This window comes from Pungitius pungitius, chromosome 17 (assembly GCF_949316345.1).
Source record: "Pungitius pungitius chromosome 17, fPunPun2.1, whole genome shotgun sequence".
NCBI lineage: Eukaryota > Metazoa > Chordata > Actinopteri > Perciformes > Gasterosteidae > Pungitius > Pungitius pungitius.
The window spans coordinates 4,452,154-4,469,254 of NC_084916.1; the positions used below are offsets into that span (position 1 = coordinate 4,452,154).

The 17,101-nt window shown below is 46.0% G+C and overlaps 2 protein-coding genes across 3 annotated transcripts in view; one reads left to right on the forward strand and one right to left on the reverse strand.

Moving 5' to 3' along the window:
* The window catches only part of LOC119218711 (class I histocompatibility antigen, F10 alpha chain-like), a 44,682-nt gene that overhangs the window by 12,480 nt on the left and 15,101 nt on the right, over nucleotides 1–17,101 (forward strand). The window contains exons 5-7 of one of the 2 annotated variants that reach the window (XM_037473311.2): nucleotides 505–609; nucleotides 1,011–1,106; nucleotides 1,432–1,660. In XM_037473311.2, coding sequence (XP_037329208.2) covers nucleotides 505–609; nucleotides 1,011–1,087 — 182 coding nt within the window. In that variant the 3' untranslated portion in view covers nucleotides 1,088–1,106; nucleotides 1,432–1,660. Of the gene's footprint in view, nucleotides 1–504; nucleotides 610–1,010; nucleotides 1,107–1,431; nucleotides 1,661–17,101 lie in introns of those variants that run through there. The other variant, XM_062558327.1, reaches the window with a different exon arrangement.
* On the reverse strand, nucleotides 2,330–8,057 carry LOC134107151 (proteasome subunit beta type-8-like). Its single transcript, XM_062558624.1, has 6 exons — nucleotides 8,048–8,057; nucleotides 7,862–7,996; nucleotides 7,597–7,705; nucleotides 5,542–5,665; nucleotides 5,182–5,353; nucleotides 2,330–4,243 (listed from the first exon to the last, which is right to left on the reverse strand). The coding sequence occupies exons 1-6, from the start codon at nucleotides 8,055–8,057 to the stop codon at nucleotides 4,155–4,157; spliced, it is 639 nt and encodes a 212-aa protein (XP_062414608.1). The 3' UTR covers nucleotides 2,330–4,154.

The window sequence follows — 17,101 nt, forward strand, 5'->3', positions numbered from 1 at the left end:
AGGAGGGACGCACACCTTCACTTTGTTCACTTTGTGTCTTTTGGTTTTAGAAAGCTGTGTTTTCTTACATTTGTTTCATGTCGTTTTGATTGTAGTCATTTTAAAGGTCCGATCAGAATTAAACCACAGTTCTGAACTCTGTTTACTAGTCGACATTAATACACAAATGTGTCAATATTTGACTTTGTCAATGAGTTTCTTTTTCACCATCCTTTTGTAAAGTCATTCCAGGTAAGAGCTTCATTTGAGTCCATGGTGAACTATTGTAATGTGGAACATTGTAGAATCTGCATTCACACAACTACTGGTCCCTTAAAGATGAGTAAATCCTGGGATTAATCCATGTATCCATCAGTGAATCAGACAGAGTCAAGTTTATCCAATATGTGTCTCAGTCATCATGAAGACATGACGTCACATGGTGTGTGTTCAGTGGATCTTCTTCTCTTGTGACCTGCTTCATCTGTTCAGCTTGAGACTCTTTGTTTGTTTTGTGCTCCACAGAGAAACCTGCTGGCTTCACCTTCATCATCATCATCGCTGCTGTGGCTGTTCTTGGCCTCATCGCTGCTGTGGTTGGATTCTTGGTGTATAAGAGAAATAGGAACGGTGAGAGAGCCAATCAGAGACCAGTGTTGAGGAGCATTTGATTTTAGGCTTTGAGTTGATGCTTTCATCCAGAATGAGACACTGAAGTCACATGATGTCATGATGTCATCACTAGAAGAAGCAAATTCATGTCTTTGTAAGATGTATTACTATATACATGTTATTAAATCATATTAGCTTATATTCTTCATATATTATGTTTAGTGCCATTTACCTTTTAGACAATAGCAGGTTAAGACAAAACTTGTTTTGTAGACAGACACTTAAATGTTGTTGTTGTTTCTACACATTCTTCAGATAGTCATTTTAAGAGAAAATAGGTATAAAAAACTTAGATTGTATCTACTGGGAGGAAGCCGTTAGAACACTGACCCTAAAATTCTCTTTCCTTTTTATTTCAGCCAAACGCTCTTCAGACAAACTCCGTTCTTCTACTGAAGGCTCTGAACTCTCTGAGGAACTGAATCCTAAAGCTTGAAGTCAGCGTCCTGCACACAGTGAGTAGCTCCACGTGGGACATGAACTATTCCCAGCTGCTGCTTCACAAAGCTTCCCTCAGTATGAGCACAAGGAGCTTCTCATGTAAAGACACTCTTTGACTTTTTCTACAACAAAGGTGCAGTTTGGTTCCATGAGACGTGAGATTATTAAGAGAAAGACACACAAAGCTTCACATCAGCTCCTCAGATAAAGTCTGATATTTAAAGCTCTTACATTATCTTCTAGGAACTCACTAAAACATCTTTATCCAAATGGAGTCATAGTAGTTTGTGGTAAATTATTTAGTTTTCTCTTTTATGTTTTATATGTTTCTCTCTTCAGGTTTATGGGTGAATTTTCCTCTGGATCAACAACCGATGTCTCCACATTCTTCTCCATAAACTGTGAATTTATGGCTTATTCATCTTTCATTTAAACAGTGTGAATCAGGGTTGGTGAACATCTGGAAGCTGTGAGGAAACATCAACAGTGACATTTAATTATTTGGGTTGTTTGATTTTAATAAAAAGTTTGAATTTTCTCTGATGAAATAAAATGAGGATTATTTTAGGAGACGTTTAAATCAATGAAAGCATCAAAGTCCTCACAGACGAGTGTGTTCATCTCAAACTAATCCACCAGATTTACTCTTTGATGCTTCTGTTGTTTGGGTTTCTGGTTGAATCATGTAATCACACACATACACACACACACACACACACACACACCAAATATAGACATTAGAACATTTATTTTCCAATTGTGTAAATCTTTTGCTTGTGTTTTTCTTTACATTGTAATTAACAGGCTGAAGAAAACAATAATTTGAGTGTTTCTGAATAAATCAGTATGTATATTGGTGTCTTTTGATCAGCTTTAAAGTATCATATTATTTAAATTTTGGACACACTGATTGAAATGTTATTGAATATTTCTTACTGCTGTTTTGGATCGATGGACGTTTTTCTTTTTGGTTTCGCGGGAGTTGAACAGTGAAGCTCTAAATCACTTGTGGTTTTGTAGATGAAGTGGCTCCATTTTCCATTTTTGTACCTGTGAGGTCTGTCTCAGCCCTCTGAATGATGTACTTGAGATGACACACACATGTTATGCTTTAAGGTGGAAGGTCTGCATCTTAGTCTCCCAATTCATGACATAAACACACGAGACATGCGTCAAGGCTTCTCTAAGGTCTGCGTCTCCGTCTAGTTGAGAAAACACACACCAGTTACTCCTCCAGGTTTCTCTGCTGGGAGGTCACACACTATGGCGTCCTAAAGTAACAACGCTTCAACTGCTGTGACAATAACATTATTTAGGTTTCTCTCCTGTATCATTTGCTGCTTTGTCAAATAAGAATATATATAATATTTATTTCTATATGTCCATAAGAAGAAATGATACAAGTGATTCATGTTATTTGTGATTGCTCATCATGTGTCTTCCCAGATCATTTAATAATAATTAGTATTTAATAGTCAGACTGTCACCAGTCATCAGGAACACGAGTGCTTTGAACATTTCACCCAACAGCTTTAGTTCTGGAAAGTGATGGGTTTTGAAGGCCGAAGGGGAGACCAGCTTCCCTTTGTTCTCGTCCTGGCAGGATACGGTGAATCAAAAGTCAACTAGCTCGGGTTTTAAAAATCAAAAAGTATTTAATAACTAAACAAAGAGTAAGGCCTACAATTACAAAGTGAAAAACAATGTGAATAGTGATATATTTCGAGAAATAGAGATTTCCCCGGCCAAGTCAAAAGTGACTCATCAGGCTGCAGGAAAAATCTGCCTGTTCTTCTCCCGGTTCGATGATTTGAAGCTCCCGGGGGGGGTGGTCTTCTGGGTGTATTTGAATGTCATTGGCTCCTTCAATGTATCTCCTCCTGGTCCAGCCTTTTCACACTTAGGTGTGAATCTGCTGCAGTAACCTGAAACCCTCTCTGTCTCTTCTGTCCCTGACATTCCAATGCATTCTCTTGTGAACATCTGGCTTTATGCCTCAAAGAGTGAAAATAACATCATATACATAGTTTATTTCATCTTATAACTAGTACAATTACAACACAACATATAAGATCACAGTACTTAATGGTTTATCACAGTTTATCTGGTGCAACACATTGCCTCATTCAGCTGTCTTGCATCCAATTGCTTAACTAATACCTGACAGGAGAAAAAACTCCGTCCCCAGGTTTTAACATTACATCATGACAGGATATTAATGTGTACAGTATTTATATGATTTATATGACTTTAAATTGTTATTGACTATAATACATTCACTTCATTTAACATCCAATTGTAATATCTACTATCTAACATCACACAAACTACAATTCTATACTAAACATTGTTACATGTAATCTACTTCCCACCACTAGGGGTGCACTTCTACTTTAATTCCTAACAAAAGATTTTACACTTCCTGTATGTTTTAATCACATTTCATGCCCATCAATAATAAAACTAATTGATGTCACCTTCACACCAGGCATCTAAAAAATGATTTTTCATAGCTGAATATTTATTTGAAAAAAGATTTATGGAACTTTGACCACAGGATTTCTTTGAAAGAAATAATGTGGTTGACAGTAAAACGACTGAAAAACAGTAAGAGAAAGAATAAAAATGCTTTAAGATCTAAATCTTCTAATTTTCATCGACATGTGACCCACTCACTCAATTTCCCTCTTGGTTGGTTAATGTCAATCATCACAGGACAGCAGGGCTGTATTTGGGATTGTTGTGTTGTGTTGGTGAAAGTATTTTAAACAGCATGTGTGGTCAACACAAAGAACACACTAGTACACAGAAGCATGTGAGAACCAACACACACAGCACCTGCATTGCATCACTAGCAACAAACAGCACACAATGAGCTCAGCAGTTTAGTGACATTTTGGTCCTGTAGACTTCAGGTTCATGTGGAAGGAAAGAAACGTTTGGAGAGCATTTCTCTGCTGTGAGACATCAGTGGGATCATCTCCAAAATCACTACTAGAAAAGTGCACAAAGAAGCTTCTGGAAAGAAACGCATCATCAGTCGTGTTCAGAGTGCTGAGCATTCAGAACATTCCCTTCCTGTAGCAGTGGATCAGCTCGGAGACGTCATCCTTACACACCTTTATCCAGCCGTCCTGCTGCATGTGGTACACTGCACACACACACACATTACTCCAATGTACACATAAGGACACAGATGTTTCCAGTGGTCACAGACCATGGCTACATACATTGCTCTCTTCCCTTATTTCTGATGCATCTCTTAAGGTCAATTTATTATATTATCTATTTGCTACTTTATAATGGAACACAAATCGACAGTCATTGCATACGATTTTATAACCCTTTGAAAAACAGAAAAAACTGTATATTTCTGTTGAAAAAGTGAGGAACCACAGAGGATCATTGGTGTTACAACGTTAGGCTGAAACCTTGTCAGTTGTACATAATATATTTTATTTTAAGCAACTTGGATGAACGTTTTCTTGACACTGAATGGAGGAAATAATTTGCAGTGAAAATAGATGTAAATTGTTGTCCTACTGCAGTTATAAAAGAATGAGCAGAGATGATTAAAAGGGAATTCATGGAAAGTGTCACGTAGGCGTGGAGGTGCAGGCGGAAGCAGGACTCAAACGCAGGGTCTTCCACGAGAAGTGCTCTTTATTCCAAAAAGCAAACCAAAAACCAAAACCGACGTGCTCAAACCACGGGAGACATTAGACAATGACGCGACAGGGGACAACAGGCACACGGGGCTTAAATACACGAGGGAGGTGCAGGTGATTGGACACAGGTGGAGACAATCACGCAATCACAAGACAAGGCAGGAAGTGAAGCTCACCCAGAGACCGGAGAAACAAGAAAGCTACAAAATAAGACAAGCAGACCCAAACCGTGACAGAAAGTTTGAGTAAGAATAGTTTCATGCAAATGTTCTTAGTTCTTAAACTAAAGGACAAGTTGACCTTTTGAACCTTTGATGTTGATACATAGAAGGTCAGAGGATCACCAAAGGGACACAATTAGTCCTGAAATATCCCAGTAACCCGTCCAATAGTGGAGACACCAGTCTGGACCAAAGAGGACTGACGGAGACAATGTGAGACGGATGTTGCTGTCTGCTAGATGGAAACCAGAGTGGACTCACTGTTGACCGCCCCTCCACCGCCATGTCCTTTCTGTAGCCGCTGTCCACCACGCCGTAGGCGTAGCTGCTCCCACAGCCGGTAGAGAACATGCGGCCGTACAGACCGGGACCCTGGAGACACAGAGACATCCAACAGGAGCATAAAAGATCCACATTAAACATCCTGCCTCAGAAGACAACCTCCCAATCATCTAGTGCAGTGAGGACATTTGTGTTTCTAGGCTCTGCTTCACAGGAAGTGGAAGAAAAAGGATTCTCATGTTTGGGCCCAGACGGTGAGACTCAAAGCCACAGCTCACCTTTTTGTTCCATCCACAGATCATGCTTCCCATAAAGAGGCTGTAGCCCAGCATCATGTTGCACAGCAGCTTGGAGGCAGCAGCCACAGAGATCCTGTGGTTGCTCCTCAGCCTGTAGAGCCTGGAGGGACCAAGTCATGAAACCAATCAATAGAAACATCCATCAGGGTTGTTTTGGGGAGTGCCTGGTCTGATTAGGAGGGACGGCATCCATCCAACTTTGGATGGAGCTCAACTCATTTCTAAGAACCTGACCTAGTTTCCTAATGGACTTAATCCATGACCCAGAGTTCAGACCAGGAAGCAGAGTCGCAGACTTACACACTTCTCTGCGCTTCATTCCGTGCAGTCACTCAGCGTAATCAACTCTATAGAAACTGTTTCTGCCCCACGGACACTGTTATTTAAGTTAAAGGTAAACAACCGAGTTATATTTAATAACTTAATCAAAGTTAAATGTAACAATACAACTGTGCAACAAACTAGGAGAATTAAAGGGGGACTTTTGAATATTAGATCTCTGTGCTCTAAAGCTGTTTTAGTAAATGAACTAATATCTGACAACCATGTTGATATTTTCTGTCTTACTGAAACATGGTTATCGGATGGGGAGTACAAGCTTAAACGAAGCGACTCCTCCAAGTCATGTTAATACTCATATCCCCCGAGGCACAGGCCGAGGGGGTGGAGTGGCAGCTATTTATGACTCCTGCCTTTTAATAAACCTTAAACCTAAACTAGATTATAACTCATTTGAAAGTCTGACTTTCAGTCTTTCACAACCAACCTGGAAAATTATCCAGCCGGTTCTCTTTGTAATAGTGTACAGGGCCCCAGGTCCTTATTCTGAATTTTTATGTGAATTTTCATAGTTCTTAACGAGTTTGGTCCTTAAAACGGACATGGTAATTATTATGGGTGACTTTAACATTCATGTGGATGTTGATAACGACAGCGTTGGTACTTCATTTCTTTCTTTGCTGGAATCAATTGGTTTCTGTCAGACTGTAAATAAACCAACTCATTGTTTTCTCAGGGCACGCGCGGCCACACACAAGAAAGATGTCGAATGCCGCTGCTGGGTGGCACTGACGGGGAGGCGGGGGTGCCGCTGGTGGTCCGACCGACGGTTCGCTGACGTCAGGACGTATGCGTTGCAGCGGCGGACCGTTTACTCTGCGATCTCCTTAAACTGTTTCTGCTCTGCTCACTGAAGAAAAACAATACGTGGACAAGAGCAGCGAGTTTAGTCAACTACTGCTGCTAACACATCCCGTCGGACCAGGATTATTTATTTATATCCGTTCATGAACTTTTTCTCCTCGTTACCCTGGTAACCGCTGTCATGACAGACGGTTGCGTCGATTCTTACTTTGAAAATCTACGTACTTCCGGTTTAGCGGCTACCCTTCGTATTTTCATTTTATGGGAAAAACCACAAAAAAACATTAAGTAAAGAGTAAAGGAGGAGTAAAAAGTTGTTGGTATGTTTTTTTACGGTAAAAGGGACGTTGATAAGACATGGGGACTCGAGTTTGAGACTCGGACTCGAGTGCGACTCGAGTCGCACACACGGTCACTTCAGACTCGACTTCAGACTCGTCCTCGAAAGACTTCAGACTCGACTCGGACTCGAGCTTTGGGACTCGTGAGCATCTCTGTCATGTCCTCACACACTCATGTCGTCACAGACTCATGTCCTCACACACTCATGTCTTCCTACACTCATGTCCTCACACACTCATGTCTTCCTACACTCATGTCCTCACACACTCATGTCTTCATACACTCATATCCTCACACACTCAACACAGGGAGGCGTCAGACGGCCCGGGTGGGGTTAAAGTCTCAGTCCTCCTCACCACTGAACCTCTTTGCTTCACTCAAACCAACTAAACCAGATCAGAGTGTTCTCCGGTTTCTTTCGTAGACCAGATACTTTACTCAACTCTGCATGGAACACATTTAGTATGCAGACAGTCAAATACACAGACACACAGAGCATTAGATGTCAGAAGGGACACATTGATGTTCAAACCACTGCAGACGGAGCTGCATTCTTTGGCCAGGAGTCTCTCCCAGTACTGGCAGTCTGCAGCGCTGCCCGACATGGTGCCCAGCAGGTAGGGGTTGATCTCTATCACCTTGTTGACGTCGTTGGATGCTGCAGAGCGGGACACATTTGTGTAAAGAAGACATTTTGTAATTAGAGTTACTTTTGTTGCCTCATTTACTTTGCATGACTCCATGTTCCTCTGTATTACATTTCAAAGCTGCAAACATCTTTAATATGATGCGTAAGGAATAAAAACGTGTCTACCCAAGTAACGGCCTGCTGAGGCTCTGGAGTCCACGGCCACAATGACTCCATGTTTGAACTTGAAGGCCAGGGTGGTCGTCCCGTGGTTCAGGTCTATACTCACACCACCATCACGGTTACACGTTCTGAGAAACCCTGAAGATCACACAGATCACACAGATCAGAACAGGGTTTTTAACAGGGAACTTGAACTCATTCACACACCTGTGTATACAAGCTCATGTGCTACACAAACCTGTACAACATCTCCTGGAGGATGTTGATGGCCATGACGACACAAGGGTTCCTCCCGCTGTTCAGGGAGAAGATGGTGAGGTTGGAGGAGAGGAGCTCAGTGGTCTTCTCTGTATCTGCTGCTGTACCTTCTCCACAACAACTAGGACAGAGAAAGTAGTGTTTTGTGAATGAAGAGTTGAGCGAAAATATGAAAAAGGCTACAGAGAATAGGGAAAGAGAGAAAAGAGGAACTTCAGCATCTTTTCAGTTTTACTTCAACAGGCATTGTGGAATATGTAGGAAATCACAAGTAAAGGAGACACTTTATGGAACCACGTCCACAAGAAGGAATATACGTTTCAGCCTGATGACAGTGAGAGTATTTTAAAGGTGGATCTCCGGTTGTCTTTCAGTGTGCGTATACAAGACTTACTATATATTTGGAGCAATGTAATGGATCTTGGTGCACATCTAGTCAGCCACTACTTCACTGGATGTGGCTCTTGTGTCTGCTCCCAGAACCACTCCATCCTGCACCCACACAGACCCAGTGGGAAGTGTGTTACTCTAATTGTTACACAATTATTCCCTTTGGTTCACACTAGAACGAGGCCTTTATACCTCAGTGGGCCCCTGGAGCTAAACAGGCCCCAGCAGTGCTGTGATACACTGGGCAGATCCCCTCAGTGTGTTTATGTATTTATCATCATAGTTGTGAACTGTTCAGTTATGTAGTGATGAAAGGATGAAATAGTGTTGTACACTTTGATTAACAGTGTTAAAGAATGAAACTCACACTGTAACGAACAAACTGTGAAATTCACAGTTATTAACTGGCAGCTAGTGACAAGTAACTAACTGTAAAATAAATTACAATATACTACTGTGAAAGGAATCACAGTTATTAACTGGCAGCTAGTGACAAGTAACTTACTATAGAATGAATCACAATATACTACTGTGGAAAGAATCACACTTATTAACTGGCAGCTAGTGACAAGTAACTTACTGTAAAATAAATCACAGCATAATATTGTAAATGTTACTATGTATTGTATTTTTGATTAGTTTTTCGATTGTGAAATAAGAGTGAAACAAATAATTAAAAATGTAATAATAACATATTTCTTGTTGTAGTAATTGCGCCATCTCCAAGTAGTGTAATTTTTTTCACAAGTTTTTTTTCACTTTTCACAAGTTAGAGTTTGACCTGTACAATAAGTGGTACGGTTTATTTTATGGTAACACAGTTTTAGGGGCCGGTTCGGGCGGAGACGGGCGGAGACGGGCGTCGGCAATCACAGGACAGGCGAAGGCCCAAGCGGGGCCTGGAGAGCGGCGAGGGCGGTGACCGGAACGCCTGCTGCACGCTGCGGGGGCCGCCGAGGGCCAGACGGGTTCCCAAAAACGGGTTCACAAAATCAAACCCTGCTGAGTCCTTCCGTGGTTGCATCAGGCTGTGGTTCGCTGGTGTTCTTGGGGCCGGGAGGGGCGGAGACTGGCGTCTTGGGGCCGGTTCGGGCGGAGACGGGCGTCGTTGACACCGTCTCTGCCGCCGAACGCGGAGACTGCCGTCTTGGGGCCGGGGCGGGCGGAGACTGCCGTCTTGGGGCCGGTTCGGGCGGAGACGGGGGTCTTGGGGCCGGGAGGTGGGGAGACTGGCGTCTTGGGGCCGGGAGGGGCGGAGGCGGGCGTCTTGGGGCCGGGAGGGGCGGAGGCGGGCGTCTTGGGGCCGGGAGGGGCGGAGACCGGCGTCTTGGGGCCGGGAGGGGCAGAGGCGGGCGTCTTGGGGCCGGGAGGGGCAGAGACGGGGGTCTTGGGGCCGGTTCGGGCGGAGACGAGGGTCTTGGGGCCGGGAGGGGCGGAGACGGGGGTCTTGGGGCCGGGAGGGGCGGAGACGGGGGTCTTGGGGCCGGTTCGGGCGGAGACGGGGGTCGTTGACACCGTCTCTGCCGCCGAACGCGGAGGTCCAGGGCGTGGGTGTCATACGTGGCCTGGAGGTGGGCGGCCAGCTCCAGCACCTGCTCCCAGCGTGCGCTGAGGACTGGGGGCTGGACGCTGGCCTTCATCGGCGAAGGCCCAAGCGGGGCCTGGAGAGCGGCGAGGGCGGTGACCGGAACGCTGCCCGGAGCCTGCTGGTGAGCCGGGGTTGGCGTCACGCCGGGCAGCCTGCTGCACGCTGCGGGGGCCGCCGAGGCCCAGACGGGTTCCCAAAAACGGGTTCACAAAATCAAACCCTGCTGAGTCTTTCCGTGGTTGCATCATTCTGTCAGGCTGTGGTTCGCTGGTGCAGGCGTAAGGAGGCAGGACTCAAGCGCAGGATCTTCCAAAACAAGTGCTCTTTATTCCAAAAAAACAAAACCGAGGAAAAACGTGCACCAACGACAACTTGACATCAGACAATGACGCAACAAGGGACAACAGGCACACGGGGCTTAAATACACAAGGGAGGTGCAGGTGATTGGATACAGGTGGAAGCAATCAGGCAATCACAGGACAGGACAGGAAGTGAAGCTCACCCAGAGACACGAGAGACAAGAAAACTACAAAATAAGACAGGAAGAGGACCCAAACCGTGAGAGGATCTTGGGTGCAAATATCAGAACAACAACCTCCCTTAGCTTGAGCAATAACTGCCAAACATCACCTTCAGGTGCAGTTTTGATCCTGTACCCAATCATTACAGGAAGGAGACGCAAGAGACATGTAAAATGAATGCAGAAATTGACGCTGCACTGAATTTACAAACCATACATTAGTATGGCATTTGGATAAGTTAACGGAAGAAAGGTAAACACAATTTTGAAACGGTTGGAACTAAAAAAAATTTTTGCTAACATAAAACACTACAAATAAATTACTGAACTGATAATTAACGCTAGATTTAGTCAGGACAGAGCATGTTCAGAAAAACATTCAACTAAGAGGCAATTATCTTGTCTTTTCAGATCCAGTCCTTCAATTGTGTCCCACTCGTTGTTCGTTAAAAAATGTGGCATGAAAAAAAATGTAACCAGCACAAATCCTGTAACTCAATTTAGTACGCTAGTCGTGCAGGGTAACTTGTTATTTCCACTCCAGTACTGTTGTGCTGAGCTGTACGACCATCCTATCCATTGAAATCAGTCACAGAATGGGTGCAGCTGTGCCCAAAAGAGAGTTCAAACGAATACTCCACTTTACAAAAAAGTAACTTGAGATTAACTATTTGTGGTCCATGCACATAAAGTTCAACTTTTCAAGTTCCAACAATCGTATTGATTTAATGTGATTGCAATTAAGAGCTTTACCATCTAAACTAACCTATTTGCATAATATGGTGTATATTGTGAAATTTGTAAAGAAATACCATCATATGTTGAATAAATAAATACACAGTACACTACTTGCTGACTTTCTACAGTAATTTTTTCTCACATTTTTAATGACTGTGACTATTTGGTTACTGTGTTTTTCTACAGTACACAAATTGTTAATTTGATATTATACAGTTAATTACGGACTTGAATGAATACACAATGAATTACTGTGATTTTACAGTAGTAGTAGTAGTACTGCTCACAAGCACAGTCAAAAACTATTTCACAATTTTTGTTTAATGTGATTTTCTACAGTACCGTTTATATTTCCTGTGTTTTATACAGTACAAAATGTATTGCTTTACTTTACAACAGTAACTTTTTTCTTACTGTGATTTACTACAGTACATATTTGGCTACTGTGATGTTCTGCAGTACTTTTATATTTACTGTGTACACAATGTGTTGATGGGATTTACAACAGTACATTTTACTTACTGTGATTTACTACAGTACCTATTTGGCTACTGTAATGTTCTGCAGTACTTTTTTATTTACTGTGTTTTATACAGTACACAATGTGTTGCTGTGATTTACAACAGTAATTTTTAGTTACTGTAATTTACTACAGTACATTTTTGGCTATTGTGATGTTCTGCAGTACTTTATTATTTACTGTGTTTTATACAGTACACAATGTGTTTCTGTGATTTACAACAGTACATTTTACTTACTGTGATTTTCACACTACATTATTGACTACTGTAATCTATGACTGAATATACAGTAAATTACTGTGAAATGGTTTTACAGTAGCTTACTGCTCACAAACACAGTAAATAACTGTGGATATCACAGCGATTTTTTACAGTGCATCAGTAAGAAAGGAAAACCATACATGCATAGATACCTGGAGGCCACAGGGGTCCTGGGAACTGGAGGCTGATGACAGTGTGATTGACAGTTTGCTTTGGTGAGCCAGCAGCCTGTCCTCTTCTCTGGCTCCATCAGAGACAACATCGCCTACGGGCTCGCTGAATGCTCATTGGATGAGATCCAGGAAGCAGCACGCAAAGCCAACGCACATAACTTCATCATGAAGCTGGAGGAGGGCAACGATGCAGGTGAGCTCTCGTTTTACTGTAAAGCACAGAACACACCATTTGTAGAGCTTGATTAATGATGGAACGGTTTGACTTTCTATTTAATAATATTTAAGCTGCTAAACTCAACATCCATAGAAAAGTTATTGCATCCACACAATTGGCACTGAAGAGCGAGCTGTGAGCATGAAAGGATGCGTTTATACTGATCCATCGCTCGAGTTGTGGTCAGGCAGCCACAGGTCCTCATTCTGGATGAAATAACCATCTCTCTGGACATGACCAGTGAAAACAAGGTACGTCTTCACGTCCCTCAGGGCTTGTATTTTGGACAAGTTCTGTACCATCAATCACTTCTCAGTACTTCTTATGTACAGTAGAGGCAAAGGTACACGACAAGTAGCTACATTTCCAGTCATTTTATCTGTGTGGTGATTCCTATTATTGTGTTTAGTGCATCCAGCTCTCAACCATCTACATAACAGCATTGATAATGCAGGAAATTTGCTCATATGAGGCAGTTACTCACCAAGATGTGTATCCTGTCATTGAAAAGACAAGTTAATCATGACAAACTGTTATTAATGAGCAATTATGAAGTCTGATCCATCTGATGAATTCCTGCTCTTAAACACAAGTTCTCTGCACTCACTGAGTCATATTCATCCTCAGTCTGATGTTGGCTCCTGGAATTTAGACTTCTTGAAACTCTCCCAAATGAGTACGACAGTAATGTAGTAATATTTCTGAAGGAAATGGCCTGGCAAAATAACGTAACGCCTTGTATTATTCTCTTATTCTTTTATTGTTTATTGAGGGGAGGAAACTCAGGCAAAAACTTTGCTTTCAGGTTCTGGGCAGTTCTGTGACTTTGGTTTAGAAAGTCATCAACTGGGAGGTTTTATGCTCCTTTATGTGACGGATTACATCATCATTTGATGATCCTCCACAAGCCAGAAGATCCATCAAAGCTGCTCTTTCTTACTTTGAGGTCACTTTGAGCCATGACACCTCAGAAAGATGAGACACCTCTAAACATAGGATTTACCACTTAGTGGAGTTTTATTTCACAAATATTACAAATATTCTTTCCTACTTTTTTGTTGAGTAAATGTGTGTAAATCCCTTTGTGCAGAGCTCTGTGCATGTAAAGTGCTAAATAAATAAAGCTAATTAATTCAACAGAGGACAAAGTGAAAGCACAATATATTAAGTTGGGGTTTAGCAGAGTTTGCAGGTTTTATTCAGGCCCAACTGACTCGGCTGGTCACACTCACCTGCCAGCCCGATCTTCCACACCTGCCCCGCATCCACAATCAGTCACTCTCCTGCCTTACACACCTGCTTCGCATTCACAATCAGCCCCGCTACATAAGCACTGCACACCCAGCCTGTCATTGCCAGATTGCTCTTCGCGTCATGCAAGTCTCTCCAGCACTCTACCTTGGACTGATCTCCCGGTTTTGACCCTGCCTGTTCCCGACTCGTTCGTCTGTCTCCGCCCCGGTGAGCACGTCAGCCTTCTGTCCCCGACCACGAGTCCTGCCTGAGCGCCTCAGGTTTCTGTTGCCTGTCCCTTGGACTGCCCGGCGCTTCTGCTCCGGTGCCCCGGACCCCCGACCGGCCCAGCGTTCGCACCAGCTGTCTCCCGGCATCTCCTCCCCGATCCTGAGGACCGAACTCTGCCCTGCCTCTCATTGTGCCCGAACGCCTGCTGTGAGGCCGTGTGTAATAAAAGCGTTAACCAAACACTCTGTGCCGTTGTGTGGCATTTGGCTCCGCCACACGCCCGTGTCAGTACAATCTGGCCACAAAATGGAGCCAGCGCACACCGGTTCACCACAGCAGCGCTTGGAGAGAGTCGAGGGAGCCCTCGTGGAGCACGAGGCGCTCCTCACATCCACCCTGGCTGAGGTGCGCCAGGCGACAGCCGCCAGCCAACAGGCCAGCGCCGCTCAGGAGCAGACGTTAACCGCCCTAGTCGCCCAGATCCAGCAGCTCGCCCTAAGGATCTCCCAGACGGAATCACAGAGCCCTCCAGCTGGACCTCCCGCAGTTGTATCTCCGCCGACTCCCCCCGGCCCCGCCTTCGAACCCCGGATAGGAGCTCCAGAGCGCTACGGCGGAGACCCAGAGAGCTGCTCTCCCTTCCTGACTAACTGCTCCATCCTCTTCGCCCTGCAGCCCCACACCTTCGCCTCTGAGGAGGCCCGGGTGGCCTTCGCCATTAATCACCTCACTGGGAGGGCCCGTCTGTGGGGAACGGCGGAATGGGAACGCCAGACCCCCGCCTGCAGGTCATTCCAGTCCTTCGCCGCCGAGGTCCGAAAGGTTTTCGGTCCGCCAGCACTAGGCCCAGATGCCGCCGGCGGTCTCCTGAACCTCCACCAGGGAGACCGTGCGGTGACAGATTACGCCCTAGATTTTCGCACCCGAGCCCGCCTGAGCAGATGGAACACTGAGGCTCAGTGCGACGCCTACCTGCGGGGCCTGGAGGACTATGTAAAGGACGAGCTGGTGTCCTTCGACCTACCCACCTCCCTGGATGAGCTCATAGAGCTAACACGGCGAGTTGACCGACGCATCCTTGCCCGGCAGGAGGAGAGGCGACAGGGAGGGGCTGGACGCCTCCAACCCTGCCGCAGCAGTCCGCCACACCAGGCTTCATCCCTTCGATCTGGACCACCCTGTCAACCGTGAAGCGCCAGCGCCGGCGCAGACTGAATCTGTGCATGTACTGTGGGGGAGAGGGACACTTTGTCTCCAAGTGCCCGGTAAAAGCCAAGGCTCACCAGTGACTGGGGACGCACCGGTGAGCCCTCCCTCCAAATTGTCCCCCATCAAGAGACCAATCTGCCACTGCCACCTGCTGGTGCCAGGGGGTTCCCACACCCTGGCGGTGTTCATTGACTCGGGGGCCGACGTATCCATTATCAACGGCGAGTTAGCCCGGCAGTTGGAGATTGATAGGGTGCCTCTGCCTCAGCCCATGCCCGCCAATGCCCTGGATGGTCACGCCCTCGGAATGGTGACCCACCAGACTGTCCCTGTCCAGATGCTGTTCTCCGGGAACCACCATGAGTCGATTTCTTTTCACATCTTGGACTCAACTCGGATCCCGCTCCTCCTGGGGTTCCCCTGGCTTCGCCGTCATAACCCGCACATCGACTGGGCGACAGGGTCCATACTGGGGTGGAGCACAGACGGTCATCAAGTCTGCCTGAAAGAAGCCCTCGTCACCCAGCCCCCATCCTGCCCCACTTCAGCCCCGGACCTGGCGGGCGTCCCGGCTGAGTACCACGATTTCAAGGAGGTCTTCACCGGCCGTATGACTGTGCCATTGACCTCCTCCCTGGCACTAGCCCTCCCCGGGGCCGCCTCTACTCCATCTCGGCCCCAGAGAGAAAGGCAATGGAGGATTACATCAACGACTCTCTGTTTCGCTGGCATCATCCGTCCCTCCTCGTCCCCGGCTGGGGCTGGGTTCTTTTTTGTCCAAAAGAAGGACAAAACGTTGAGACCCTGCATAGACTATCGGGGCCTCAATGACATCACGGTAAAGAACCGATACCTGCTCCCCCTCATCTCCTCAGCGTTTGAACTCCTGGAGGGGGCCACCGTTTTCACCAAACTGGACCTTCGAAACGCTTATCACCTGGTCCGCATCCGAGAAGGGGACGAGTGGAAAACGGCTTTCAATACGCCCACCGGCCACTACGAGTATCTGGTCATGCCCTTTGGCCTCACCAACGCCCCTGCCGTCTTCCAGTCCATGGTCAACGACGTCCTACGGGACATGCTTGACAAGTTTGTCTTTGTTTACCTGGACGACATCCTAGTGTTTTCCAGATCCATGGAGGACCACATCCACCACGTCCAGGCGGTCCTCCAAAGACTCTTGCAAAACTCGCTCTTCATCAAGGCCGAGAAGTGCGAGTTCCATGCCCCCTCTGTGTCCTTCCTTGGGTACATTATCGGTCAGGGGGACATCCGCATGGATTCGGCTAAAGTATCCTCTGTCACCGCCTGGCCGGTGCCAGAGGATACTTCCCGAAAACAGCTACAACGGTTCCTGGGGTTCGCAAACTTCTATCACCGCTTCATCCGAGGGTACAGCACAGTGGCAGCCCCTCTCACGGCTCTCACCTCCCCCAAGGTCCCTTTCCGATGGTCACCTGCAGCCGACTCCGCCTTCCAGACCCTGAAGAGCCGCTTCACCTCCGCCCCCATCCTGCGCATGCCCGATCCAGAAAGGCAATTTGTAGTGGAGGTGGATGCCTCGGATGTTGGCGTAGGGGCCGTCCTGTCGCAGCGGGCCGCCGACGACCAGAAACTCCACCCCTGCGCCTTCTTCTCTCGGCGTCTGAACCCCGCAGAGAGAAACTACGACATCGGCAACCGGGAGCTCCTGGCAGTAAAGGCGGCTCTGGAGGAGTGGCGGCACTGGCTGGAGGGGGCCAAACAGCCGTTCCTGGTGTGGACCGACCACAAGAACCTGGAGTACATCAGGACGGCCAGAAGACTAAATTCCAGGCAGGCCCGCTGGTCACTCTTCCTCACCCGTTTCAATTTCACCCTCTCCTATCGACCAGGTAGCCGCAACATCAAGCCCGACGCCCTG